General features: G+C 48.8%; 1 protein-coding gene across 3 annotated transcripts in view; it reads right to left on the reverse strand.

Annotated features, from left to right (window-relative positions):
• LOC147096775 (RAC-beta serine/threonine-protein kinase) overlaps positions 1 to 14,401 on the reverse strand; it is a 109,369-nt gene that overhangs the window by 14,173 nt on the left and 80,795 nt on the right. For all 3 annotated transcript variants that reach the window (XM_085973396.1, XM_085973394.1, XM_085973395.1), the window contains 5 exons: positions 14,152 to 14,283; positions 12,903 to 12,968; positions 5,689 to 5,757; positions 3,211 to 3,333; positions 2,002 to 2,130 (listed from right to left, as the gene is read on the reverse strand). In XM_085973396.1, coding sequence (XP_085829522.1) covers positions 2,002 to 2,130; positions 3,211 to 3,333; positions 5,689 to 5,757; positions 12,903 to 12,968; positions 14,152 to 14,283 — 519 coding nt within the window. The remainder of the gene's footprint in view (positions 1 to 2,001; positions 2,131 to 3,210; positions 3,334 to 5,688; positions 5,758 to 12,902; positions 12,969 to 14,151; positions 14,284 to 14,401) is intronic.

The following is a 14,401-nucleotide window of genomic DNA, read 5'->3' on the forward strand; positions in this document are numbered from 1 at the left end:
GAGGAGGCCTGTTATCCACAAGGATGGGTTGGGGGGGGAGAAATAGGAGGGCACCTCCTACTGGTCAGCTCTTAACCCTGTAGGATTTACAGATCCCCCATTATGAAAGAAAATCCGTATTAAAGTGATTTTGGACCCTTGCAAAAAAAAAAACCTCAGTTGGATAAAAAGCATGTTGGGCCCAGCAGGGAGATTAAAGGTCAAAAACAGACTTGGCATTTTTAAAAGGACACGTTCAGGCATGTTTGGGGAAAAAGGCTGCAACAAAGAAGTTGGGATCTACCTATGCAGTAGCCAGTTTGAGTATTCGAGGTAATCAAACTGGGGGGAAACTGTAAGCGTCACTCAGCCCCTATCAAGACATTTACATGCCGACAATAGACCCACGGAAGAACAGCCTCACAGAACCCATCCAAGTCGTGCATAAACCAAATCGTTTAGCCAACCAACAAAGAATCTCAAGGCCCCACAGGAAACTCAAAGACTAAGGACAAAACTAACAATTAAACAAGAGTTTAAACAATCGATGGGACCATCCAGAAACCACTTCACACGTTCTTAAAAAACTTAAGATCGATGGGACCACCCCGAAAGCAATTAAACAATTGAACAGATCAATATTAATGAGCCCGCCCAAAATCTATCCAGATTCGCAGGCCTCGTTTAGTATAACTGGAGACCTGTTTTTACAAGAAAGTAGTTAGTTCATTGAGGGGAGTTCATCAAGGATATCACTTCTCGGCCTTTTGGCTAAGATGAAGTGTAGTATCACACCCCAGTAATGGGATGGTGATGGTCCCCCCCAGCTATGGGGCGGCGTAAATGAAAACCCCCCCTTTTAAGGGGCGGGAAAAAAAAATCCAGAAGCAGTTCTCTCTCTCTACAGAGTTCAGCAGTCAGTTCAGAAAGGCAGCTCTCTCTCTACACAGTTCGCTCTCGAGTTCGACACAGGAGTTCTCTCTCTCTGGAAGCAACAGTTCTCCACAGAAGTTCTCAACAGTGTCAGCGATCCAGATCATCATCAGACACACAGTCGAAGTCCTCTACCGCGTCCGGGGTACGGCAGGCACCAACTAACACATCCAGTGAACCCCCGAAACCGCAAACCAGCTCGACTGCCAAGGATTCGTTTGGTGAGCATTATCCCTGGTCCTTTGGAGCCCAACTCAGCTAGTGAAGTGGGATTGGGAGGGGTGAAGTATTTGTCTACTGTAATTTTCCCTCGTATGTACCGAAGTGTTCCCCATTTTTAGAGTGTTAAGATTATTGTTGTGTATTTTCTTTCTCAAATAAAGATCAAAGTTCTTTCACCAAAATTCAGTTTGTCTGCTGCAATTTCATCACAAACCCCCAAATAAGTCCCCGGTCTAGAACCAAGGGAGTGGGAGCGATTCGAACCGCTCATCAGTCAGAGGTGAAGCTGACCCCACACACCACCCCCTACAACCCCCACCACCTACTGGTCAGCTATTAACCCCCACCTCCTACTGGTCAGCTATTAACCCCCACCTCCTACTGGTCAGCTATTAACCCCCACCTCCTACTGGTCAGCTATTAACCCCCACCTCCTACTGGTCAGCTATTAACCCCCACCTCCTACTGGTCAGCTATTAACCCCCACCTCCTACTGGTCAGCTATTAACCCCCACCTCCTACTGGTCAGCTATTAACCCCCACCTCCTACTGGTCAGCTATTAACCCCCACCTCCTACTGGTCAGCTATTAACCCCCACCTCCTACTGGTCAGCTATTAACCCCCACCTCCTACTGGTCAGCTATTAACTCCCCCACCTCCCAGAGACCTTCGGGGGCAGCAAGGCCAGATAAGAGCACATGGTTTGGGGAGAAAAACCCAATAGGCAAAGAGTTAGAGAATAGCAAACCCCATTGGAGAAGAACTAACCAGCACCCTTTTATGAATTTAATTCTAATTTTGTGGCTGGTTTGGTTACACGTTTCGTAAGATTGATCGGTGAAGTGCAAAGTTGGAAACCCGCTCACCTCGGGTGCCAGGTACTCTGGGGTTCCACAGAAGGTCTTCATGGTGGCTCCGTCTGTTATCCCCTCTTTACAGAGGCCGAAATCCGTGATCTTGATGTGTCCATCTTTATCCAACATGAGGTTTTCCAGCTGAAACGTAAACAAGGGGCAAGCCCCCAGAACTCAATGTTGGCGTTAATATCGTCCGCGCTCCACCGTCGGCCGTGCCGTCAGCTGTCTTGGCCCCCAAGCTCTGGAATTCCCTCCCTAAATCTCTTCGCTCCTTTAAGACGCTCCTTAAAACCTAATGACGTAAGAAAACTACTAGGCACTTGGTCTAAGCGTTAAACAAAGCTTTAATCAACTGTTTCACAACATGGAGGTCTAGTTGTGTCCTTCACTAGTTCCTGTTAAGAATGTCCTGCGCAAGCTGGGCCCGTGCCCGAGTATTTATACTCTCCCTGGACAGCGCCACCCGTAGGTCGCTCAGTATTATTTCATAAGTCTTTCTTTCACGAATGACTGATTCACATCACCTACCTCTGACCAAATGTTTTAGTCGCCCCTCCTAATCTCTCCCCTTGCTCCATTCCCAACTTTGTTCCTTCGACCCGTGAATGGCTTTGAGGTGTTTTGTTACGTTAAAGATTCAATATAAACGTAAGCAGTCTCTTTAAAAAAAAACTTGCATTTACATAGCGCCTTTCAAGATATCAAACGTCCTAAAGGGCTTTACAGCCATTTAAGTACTTTTTGAAGTGTGGTCACTGTTGTAATGTAGGAAACAATTTGCGCACAGCAAGCTCCCACAAACAGCACTGTGATAAAGACCAGATCATCTGTTTTTGCGATGTTGATTGAGGGATAAAGATTGGCCAGGACACCAGGGAGAACTCCCACTGCTCTTCCTTCGAAATAGTGCCATGGGATCTTTCACGTCCACCCGAGAGCGCGGTTCAACGTCTCATCCGAAAGATGGCACCTCCGACCGTGCAGCACTCCCTCAGGAGAGTTAGCCTGGATTTTTGTGCTCAAGTCTCTGGAGCAGGACCTGAACCCACGACCTTCTGACTCAGAGGCGAGGGTGCTGCCCACTGAGCCACGGCTGACACTTTAGGATCGTAAAAACGACCTCCATCCTTCCCCACTCTGCCCCCTCAGCCCCACTGCCAACTACCTGCACAGAATTGGATGCTGGTGAATCAGAATCGGCCATGGTCGAATACCAACCTTCAGATCTCTGTAGACGACGTTCTTGTCGTGGAGGTAGTCCAGAGCGGACACGATCTCAGCCCCATAGAAGCGAGCGCGATCCTCGGTAAAAACGCGCTCTCGAGAGAGGTGGAAGAAGAGCTGAGGAAGGAGCAAGAGGGAGCGAGTAAGCATCGGATGTAGGGAGGCCATTCAGCCCCTCGAGCCCGTTCCGCCATTCAATTAGATCGTGGCCGATCTGTGTCCATCTATACCCTTGCCTAACAAAAATGTATCAATCTCAGTTCTGAACTTTTCAATTGACCCCCATCCTCAACAGCTTTTTGAGAGCGAGCTCCAGATTTCCACTACCCTTTGTGTGAAAAGTGCTTTTTGATATCACCCTTGAACGGCCTGGCTCTAACTTTAAGGAAATAGCTTCTCTCTCCACCTTATCAAATACCATCTCCAACAAGCGAGACTCTAACCATCTTCCCTTGACATTCAATGGCATTACCATCGCCGAATCCCCACTATCAACATCCTGGGGGTTACCATTGATCAGAAACTGAACTGGACCAGCCATATAAATACTGTGGCTACAAGAGCAGGCCAGAGGCTGGGAATTCTGCGGCGAGTGTCTCACCTCCTGACTCCCCAAAGCCTTTCCACCATCTACAAGGCACAAGTCAGGAGTGTGATGGAATACTCTCCACTTGCCTGGATGAGTGCAGCTCCAACAACACTCAAGAAGCTTGACAGCATCCAGGACAAAGCAGCCCACTTGATTGGCACCCCATCCACCACCTTAAACGTTCACTCACTCCACCACCGGCGCACTGTGGCTGCAGTGTGTACCATCTACAAGATGCACTGCAGCAACTCGCCAAGGCTTCTTCGGCAGCACCTCCCAAACCCGCGACCTCTACCACTTAGAAGGACAAGGGCAGCAGACGCATGGGAACATCACCACCTACAAGTTCCCCTCCAAGCCACACACCATCCTGACGTGGACCTGTATCGCCGTTCCTTCACTGTCGCTGGGCCAAAATCCTGGAACTCCCTCCCTAACAGCACTGTGGGAGTACCTTCACCACACGGACTGCAGCGGTTCAAGAAGGCGGCTCACCACCGCCTTCTCCAGGGCAATTAATGCTGGCCTTGCCAGCCAGCGACGCCCACATCCCATGAATGAATAAAAAAAAGTGTTTGGAAAAAACAACAGGGCAAGGAAGGGTCACTGATTAGTATAAAAAAAAACACCCACCCCACCACCCCGATCCTCACAAGGCGGCCCCAGGTTTGAGCCCCAGTCTGTGCCAAGTTATCTGATCTCGGCTCTCTGTGGAAGGGCGGGGTGCAATCAGGCCACAGAACTAAATTTAAGCGGAAACCTAGAGGCCCCCAGATTGAATCAGCCTCTGTGCTGAGCAAGCTGATCTCAGTTGGCATGACAGCGGAGTGGCTTCTGCCAGGCGCTGCAGCCTGGGCCCTCAGAGTCAACCACACAGTGCGCGGGTCTGGAGTCACAGGGGGTCAGACAGGGTGGATGGGGGGAGGGGGGGAGGGGGGGGGCAACAGTGAAGCAGTTGGGGTTTTTACAAACAATCCAGAGGATTCCGCAGTCATTATATTCTGGTGCCAGCCCGCAGGTTGCCAGGTTTATTCCACGCAGTTTTACAACTCGACATCGTGGAATGTGAACTCGCAACCCTTGAGCTGCCAGTCCAGGGTCGCAGCAACAGTTGGGAAGCAGCAGGGGCCTACAATTAGCCTCAGTGCCTCGAGGTACAACTGAGTCGAGGTTCCTGTCCCTGAGCACTGTCCAGGGAATGTGGACGGCAGTGAGGCCTGGACTGGGCGACCTGGTGGAATAGCCGGCTAGCCCACACTCGGTCTGGACTCCCTGGTGGAATAACCGGCTAGCCCACACACTGTCTGGACACCCTGGTGGAATAGCCAGCTAGCCCACACACTGTCTGGACTCCCTGGTGGAATAGCCGTCTGCCCCACACACTGTCTGGACTTCCTGGTGGAATAGCCGGCTAGCCCACACACTGTCTGGACTCCCTGGTGGAATAGCCGGCTAGCCCACACACTGTCTGGACACCCTGGTGGAATAGCCGTCTGCCCCACACACTGTCTGGACACCCTGGTGGAATAGCCGTCTGCCCCACACACTGTCTGGACACCCTGGTGGAATAGCCGGCTAGCCCACTCTCTGTCTGGACTCCCTGGTGGAATAACCGACTAGCCCATACACTGTCTGGACTCCCTGGTGAAATAGGCGGCTAGCCCACACACAGTCTGGACTCCCCGGTGGAATGGCCGTCTGCCCCACACTCTGTCTGGGGAACACGACGAACAGACACTTGGACAAGGTATCAGCAGCTGCAGACGCCACTGGAGCGACAATCCAACCGGACACAGCAGCTTCAGCCAAGGACAGGGGCCGACACCGGCCAAACAAAAGGTGGTGGGGGGGGGAAGGGGAAAAGAGAACAGCCAAGCACCTACCTCTCCACCATTCGCGTACTCCATGACAAAACATAACCGGTCGCTGGTCTGAAAGGCATACTTCAACGTCTGTGGGAGGGAAGGAGAATGGTTGCAGAGTTTTAACTGAAAACACGCCGAGGAACCAGCATCTTCAATAAAACAGATCAAAAACCGCACAGACTGCACCGAGCGGGAGCGAGACAAAGAGAGAATACCCACCCCTGGGGGAGATCAAGACTAAGGTAGAAGGTAGGAGCAAAGCGGGATTGCTGGACTTAGTGATAAATGCACACAGTTGATGTTGTGTATATGAACTTTCAAAAGGCGTTTGATAAAGTACCACATAATAGACTTGTTAGCAAAGTTGAAGCCCATGGGATTAAAGGGACAGTGACAGCTGGGACTCAGTGAAGTTACTACTAACACTACTAACAATAACTAGCCCCAGGACAGTGACATCGTAACACAGAGAATTCGACCCAACAGAATCGTCACTAAGCAAAAGGAAAAATATCTGTCATATTGGGCAGAAACAGCAAAAACCCAAAACAAACTCAATTGCTACTTGGCCCTAAACAGACAATACAACATGGCTGATTACCTGACCATGGTAAAGGATAGCAAACTGAGAAAAACCTTGACAATGTACAGACTTAGTGAACATAGCCTGGCCATCGAAAAAGGTAGACACAGGCAGACCCGGCTACCAAGAGAGGACAGGATATGCTCTCATTGCAGTCAGGGAGTGGTGGAGACAGAGATGCACTTCCTCACAGCTTGTAGAAAATATCAGGGCATAAGGGAGAATTTCTACCCAAAATTCACAAAAATATGCCCTGAATTCAGAAATTTGAATGACGACCAAAAACTCCCATACCTACTAGGGGAACAGAGAAATTGTGTAACCTTAGCGGCACACTATGTTACAGCTTGCCATAAACAGAGGGACAACCATTAAATCTAAGAAAAGAGTATATACAAATTATATGAATGTATATTTATACACTCAGGGATATATCTGTTTATACACTGTATGGATAGACCTGCGTTTATGTGTTCAACCATAAATGTTTTTCAATGCTTTGGCAACATAAGATGTACCTTGTCATGCCAATAAAGCGATTTGAATTGAATTGAATTGAATTGACAGCGTGGACACGAAATTAGCTAAGAGACAGAAAGCAGAGAGTAGTGGTGAACGGGTGTTTTTCAGACTGGAGGGAAGTGTGCAGTGGTGTTCCCCAGGGGTCGGTATTAAGACCACTGCTCTTTTTGATAAATATTAATGACCTGGACTTGGGTATACTTGGAGATACAGTTTCAAAGTTTGCAGACAGCACAGAACTTTTAAACGTACTAAACAGTGAGAAGGATAGTAAGAGACTTCAGGAGGACATAGGCAGACTGCTGAAATGGGCAGACACATGGCAGATGAAATTTAATGTAGAGAAATGTGAAGTGATGCATAGAAACATAGAAGATAGGAGCAGGAGTAGGCCATTCGGCCCCTCGAGCCTGCTCTGCCATTCAATGAGATCATGGCTGATCATCCAAATTCAGTACCCTGTCCCTGCTTTCTCCCCATATCCTTTGATCCCTTTAGCCTCAAGAAATATATCTAACTCCTTCTTGAATATATTTAATGAATTGGCCTCAACTGCCTTCTGTGGTAGAGAATTCCACAGGTTCACCACTCTCTGGGTGAAGAAATTCCTCCTCATCTCTGTCCTAAATGGCTTACCCCTTATCCTTAGACTGTGACCCCTGGTTCTGGACTCCCCCGCCATCGGGAACATCCTTCCTGCATCTAGTCTGTCTAGTCCTGTTAGAATTTTATAAGTTTCAATGAGATCCCCTCTCATTCTTCTAAACTCCAGCGAGTATAAGCCCAATCGACCCAATCTCTCCTCATACGTCATTTCTGCCATCCCAGGTATCAGTCTGGTGAATCTTCGCTGCACTCTCTCCATGGCAAGAACATCCTTCCTCAGATAAGGCGACCAAAACTGCACACAATACTCAAGGTGTGGTCTCACCAAGGCCCTGTACAACTGCAGCAAGACATCCTTGTTCCTGTACTCGAATCCTCTCGCTACGAAGGCCAAAATACCATTTTCCTTCTTAACCGCCTGCTGCACCTGTATGCTTACCTTCAGCGACTGGTGCACAAGGACACCCAGGTCTCGTTGCACTTCCCCTTCTCCCAATCTATTGCCATTCAGATAATAATCTGCCTTCCTGTTTTTGCCACCAAAGTGGATAACCTCACATTTATCCACATTATACTGCATCTGCCCAATCACCCAACCTGTCCAAATCATACTGGAGTTTCTCGGCATCCTCCTCACAGCACACACGCCCACCCAGCTTTGTGTCGTCTGCAAACTTGGAGATATTACATCTAGTTCCCTCGTCTAGATCATTAATATATATTGTGAATGCATGTTGGAAGGAAGAATGAGGAGAAGCAATATGTACTAAGTGGTACAATTTTAAAGGGGGTGCAGGACCTGGGGGTTCACATACATAAATCTTAAAAGGTGGCAGGACAACTTGAGAAGGCTGTTAAAAAAAATACAGGATCCTTAGCTTTATAAATAGAGAAGCATAGAATACAAAAACAAGGAAGTTATGCTAAATCTTTATAAACCACTGGTTGGACCTCAGCTGGAGTAGTGTGTTCAATTCTGGGCACTGTTTAGTGAGAATGTCAAGACCTTGCAAAGGATGCAGAAGAGATTTACTAGAATGGTACCGGGGATGAGGGACTTCAGTCATGTGCAGAGACTAGAGAAGCTGGGGTTGTTTTCTTCAGTGCAGAGAAGGTTAAGGAGAGATTTGACAGAGGTGTTCAAAATCATGAATGGTGCTGATAAGAGTAAATAAGGAGAAACTGTTTCCAGTGGCAGGAGGGTTGGTAACCAGAGGGCACAGATGTAAGACAATTGGCAAATGAACCAGAGGGGGAGATGAGGGGAATTTTTTTTTTTTACGCAGCGAGTTGTGGCGATCTGGAACGCGCTGCCTGAAAGGGCGGTGGAAGCAGATTCAATCGTAACTTTCAAAAGGGAATTGAATACAGGAAACTTTGTGATATCCGGCACTGACGGGACTGGCGTGTTGCCGATCTATCAAAACTGCCGGACATACAAAGTTAATGTTGAAGCATACGGAGGTTTTCATCTCCGTATCTGACAACACAGTTGCTTAGCAACAGCTTCTAAAGAGTCAGCTGCAGCTGCAAGCGTCTGTAGCTGAAGCTGTTGCTATAGCTACAGACCTTGCAGTGGCTGACTGGGGGGGGAAAAAAAAGATCTAAAAAAACTTACAGAAAACGGCTCCTGATTTTTGCCGTTAGATCGAGTATTCCGGACATACAACCTCCGGATAAACCAAAGTTTCCTGTAAATACTCGAAAAGGAAAGATTTGCAGGGCTAAGGGGTAAGCCATTCAGGACTGAAATGAGGAGGAATTTCTTCACCCAGAGAGTGGTGAACCTGTGGAATTCTCTGCCACAGAGGGCGGTGGAGGCCAGTTCATTAAATATATTCAAAAAAGAGTTGGATATATTTCTTAAGGCTAAAGGGATCAAGGGATATGGGGAGAAGGCAGGGACAGGGTACTGAATTTGGATGATCAGCCATGATCTCATTGAATGGCGGAGCAGGCTCGAAGGGCCGAATGGCCTACTCCTGCTCCTATCTTCTATGTTTCTATGCTATGGGACTATTTGGATAGCTTTTTCCAAAGAGCCACCACAGACACGATGGACCGAAAGGCCTCCTTTCTGTGCTGTATCATTCTATGACTATGGCGATTAGTCCCAATGTTGAGACATAATCTTTATACAGAATACTAGAAAATTCAGATGTATGGTGCTGAAATTTTGAGGATACCAAATTGGGGTGGGGGGTTGGTATAGCCGTGGCTCAGTAAGTGGCACCCTCACCTCGGAGTCAGAAGGTTGAACACATAATCTAGGCTAACACTCCCAGGGCCGTGCTGAGGGAGTGCTACTCTGCCGGAGGTGCCGTCTTTCGGATGAGACGTTAAACCGTCGGCTTGCTCGGGTGGACGTAAAAGATCCCGTGGCACTATTTCGAAGAGGAGCAAGAGAGGCCCATATTTATCCCTCAATCAACATCACTAAAAACAGATGATCTGGTCATCGTCACATTGCTGTTTGTGGGAGCTTGCTGTGCGCAAATTGGTTGCCGTGTTTCCTACACTACAACAGTGACTACACTTCAAAAAGTACTTCATTGGCTGTAAAGCGCTTTGGGACGTCCGGTGGTTGTGAAAGGCGCTATAGAAATGCAAGTCTTTCTTTATATAATTTGGAAGACTGCACCAAAACACAGCAAGACAAACAGGCTTGCAGAGTGAGCAGATAAATGCCAATTAAAATTCAACATAGTGAAGTGCGAGGCGATTCCTTTTGGTAGGAAGAATAAAAGGAGGCCACAAATCCCTCGGAAGACAAGAAACTGAGTGGTGTAGAGGAGCAGAGAGATCTGGGAATACAGATACACAAATCACCAAAAACAGCTTTGGAAGATTATACAGAGCGCAGAGTTCTGGGGTTCATTTAAAGAAAGACTTGCATTTCTATAGCGCCTTTCACGCCCACCGGACGACCCAAAGCACTTTACAGCCAATATAGTACTTTTTGAAGTGTAGTCACTGTTGTAATGTTGGAAACACGGCAGCCGATTTGCGCACAGGAAGCTCCCACAAACGGCAATGTGATAATGATCAGACAATCTGTTTTAGTGATATTGATTGAGGGATAAATATGAGCTAGGGCACCGGGGAGAACTCCCCCCTGCTCCTCTTCGAAATAGTGCCGTGGGATCTTTTACGTCCACCCGAGAGAGCAGACGGGGCCTCGGTTTAACGTCTCATCCGAAAGACGGCACCTCCGGCAGTGATTTGTCCTAATGTTGAGAAATGACCTTTACAGAAATATCAAATGTATGCTGTCAAAATTTGAGGATACCAAATTGGTGGGGTATAGCACTGGGAGTGTCAGCCTAGCTTTATGTGCTCAAGTCTCTGGAGTGGGACTTGACACCCACAACCTTCTGACTCAAGAGGCAAGAGTGCCACCCACTGAGTCACGGGCTGACACTTTCTAAAGGAATAGAATACAGCAGCAGGATGCGAATGTCGAATCTATAAAGAACATTGGTTAGACCACGCTTGGAGTACTGTGTGCAGCTCTGGTCTAGAAAAATGGTATTGAAACAATGAGACAAGTGCAGAAAAGGTTTACAATGGTATTACCAGAATTGAGAGGATGCGGCTATCAGGAAAGAGCGAGCCGGTAAAGTGGAGAACTGATAAGAGGTCTTCAAAAGTAGGAAGTGGTTCGATAGGGTGGCTGCGGAGAAACTGTTTGCAATTGTGAGAGAGTCCAGAAAAAAGGGAGCAAAAATGTGTTGGCTGCTAACCGATCAAATAAAGAATTTAGGAAGAATATCTTTACAGAGAGTGGTGAGAATGTGGAACTGGCTGCCGCATGGAGTGGTTGAAGCAAATAGCATTGATGCATTTAAGGGGAGGCTTGATGCATACATGAGGGAGAAGTGAATAGAGGGATACGGGGCAGTGTGGGAAGCGGCAATTAGAGTGGGAGCATGCTCTCGAGTATAAACGCTGGCGGTGAATGGCCTGTTTGTGTTGTCGATTCTATGTAATGCTAAAGATCAGGCAGGCATGTCATTGACCAGCACCCGCCCCACATTGCTCCGATTGTGGGAGTTCCACCTGCGTAAGCAGCGAGGCCGGGGTAATGTTCGATTCACATTAACATGTAATTCGATGCCGTGCTTCGGAGAGCAGCGAAAGCCTCTGACGCAGTTGGAACAAGCCGAGGAGCTTCACACATGGAACTGCAATCTGGAAAGCAATGCAGAGTCAGGGGTTCCCAGTATATCCCGGAAAATGTGCTGCACGGAACAGGCTGTGACAGCGAAGGGAAAAAAAATCAGCATGCAACGACAGCTGCAGGGATGAGACCGGCCTCTTTCTCTCCCCAGAGCGCCGGCTCTTGCTGTGGTACAGCTCCATGGGGCAAGGGTAGAGAAAGAAATAGAAAGAACTTGCATTTCACCACCTCAGGACGTCCCAAAGCACTTTACATAAGATGTAGGAGCAAGAGGTCATTCGGCCCCTCGAGCCTGCTCCGCCATTCAATAAGATCATAGCCTCAACTCCACTTCCCCATAACCCTTGACTCCTTTATCGTTCAAGGGGCAAGCCAGTGAAGTACATTCTGAAATGCAGGCACCTTTGCATTGTCGGAAACACGCCACCCAATTTGCGCACAGCAAGCGCCCACAAACAGCAATAATGACCAGATTAGCTGGGGTTATTTTTTATTTATTTATTTATTTATTTTTTTTTTTTTTTTTTTTAAAGTGATGTTGATTGAGGGATAAATATTGGCTAGGACACCGGGGATAACTCCCCTGCTCTTCTTCGAAATAGTGCCACAGGATCTTATACGTCCACCTGAGGGGGCAGTCCGGGCCTCGGTTTAATGTCTCATTCGAAAGACGGCACTTCCGACAGTGCGGCCCTCCCTCGGCGCCGCCCCTCCCTCGGCGCCGCCCCTCCCTCGGCGCCGCCCCTCCCTCAGTACTGCCTGTCTGACAGTGCAGCGCTCCCACAGTACTGCACTGTAGTGTCAGCCTGGATTTTTGTGCTCGAATCTCTGGAGTGGGACTTGAACCCACAACCTTCTGACTCAGAGGCGAGAGTGCCACCCACTGACGGCACGGCTGGCACGACTCCACTACCTTCCCAGGCCGCCGTTAGTCCTGCGCCAGCCTAGACTGCAGGCGTCACGGGATGTGCGACTGATCAGAAACACCGGCCGACTTTTTGCCTCTTCCTTCTGCCGTCTGATTGAGCTCAGGCTGGGAGGGGTACGGCCCTGGGAAACACTGCTCTGAACAGAGCAACTGCACACTTCAACCAAGTCTCGGAGCGAGATGACACTCCCTTTGCCAGTAGCGACTAAATCAACATCTACTGACTGAATTAGCCAGCACGAAGCAGGGAAAACTAAAACATCCCATCACATGGGAGCTGCCGTTATTGTAAATACCGCTGCCCTGTGCCAAATATATATTTTCATGTAAACAGAAAGCCACACAGGACAGACCTGTACCCAGGAGAACATGGACTGAGCCAAACTGAATCCAGCGTATGTTGCAGTACTTACTGTTAAAAACGGATGTCGTGTGTTCTGTAAGACCCTGCTCTCTGTAACAGTGTGGGCGACTTCATCCTACAGTCGGCAGAAACAAGTATTAATGTTCAGGTACAGTTCTTACTTGTCCAGCGAGCACCAACTCTCATTGGGGCATGAATTGCATGGGCGCTGACCGGGGGGGGGGGGGTCCACGGGCAGTGACTCTCCCCGGGGGAGGGGGTCCACGGGCACTGACTCTCCCCGGGGGAGGGGGTCCACGGGCACTGACTCTCCCCTGGGGGGGGGGGGGGGGGGGGGAGGTCCACGGGCAGGCTCTCTCTGGGCGAGGGGGTCCACAGGCACTGACTCTCCCCGGGGGGGGAAGGGGGGCGGGGGTCCACGGCCAGTGATCCTCCCGGGGGGTGGGGGGTCCATAGGTACCAACTCGCCCTGGAACACAGATTTAAGATAACTGCCAAAAAAAGCCAGGGGGGAGGAGATGAGGTGAATTTTTTCCCCCAGTGCAGCGAGATCTGATCTGGAACGCGCTGCCTGAAAGGCCGGTAGAAGCACATTCAATAGTAACTTATAAAAGGAGATTGGATAAATACTGGCAGGGGAAACATTTGCAGGGCTGTGGGAAAAGAGCAGGGGGGAGTGAGATTAATTGGAGAGCTCTTTCAAAGAGCTGGTACAGGCATAGTGGGCCGAATGGCCTCCTCCTGCGCTGTATCTTTCTATGATTTTACAATCTGAAACAATGAATGTAGATTCTGTCTGGGACAATGGCAAGGCATCAACAAGTGAAGGAAGAAACCCTCACGTAGTCTCACTGCCGCTCGAAAAAATCATGGGAGAGTTAAACAAAAATTTGAGATTTTCTTTGAAGAGTTTATTCATTCGTCATCAAAATATCAGATGGGGAGGAAAGGCCGTTTGGACTGATGATGAAGAACCATCCAATCAGGGAACGAAGAGTCTGTTCGCTTTCCAATTGGCTGTGGGAAGGCAGGCACCACGAAGATGGACGCGCCGGGCGACCAATGGCAGGAGTTTGGGGGGGGGCGGGGCAGGTGGTCATGTGATGACACCTCCAGGAATATGTCCCACAGGAGTTGGCAACCCTAGTTGGGGGGAGGAAAGGGAAGGGATGGAGAGAGCGGTGGGTTTGAGGAAAATCCCAGGCTGTGCTGCTTACGGAGGTGCAAAGTGACAGGGAGCCAACAACCGACAGAGACAATCCCTCTTCGCGAAATGAATCTCAAAAGTAAATACTCACTTTAGCAATAATTACTTCTTTCCGTAGAATTTTCATGGCGTAGTAACGGCCCGTGGCCTTCTCTTTAACCAGGATAACTTTGCCAAAGGTGCCCTTCCCCAGTAACTTTAAATAGTCAAAATCATTCATCGTCTGCAAGCAGAAAAGGTCAGCAGCTAATTCAGCCCCCTCACTCGTTTATTCCGATGTAACAAGACCGAAGATTAGGTCGGACACGGCTAGAAAGCTCAAACGGTGAGGTTACATTCAG

Source organism: Somniosus microcephalus, chromosome 34 (assembly GCF_052327205.1).
Source record: "Somniosus microcephalus isolate GS21.2 chromosome 34, FLI_Smic_1.0, whole genome shotgun sequence".
Lineage (NCBI taxonomy): Eukaryota > Metazoa > Chordata > Chondrichthyes > Squaliformes > Somniosidae > Somniosus > Somniosus microcephalus.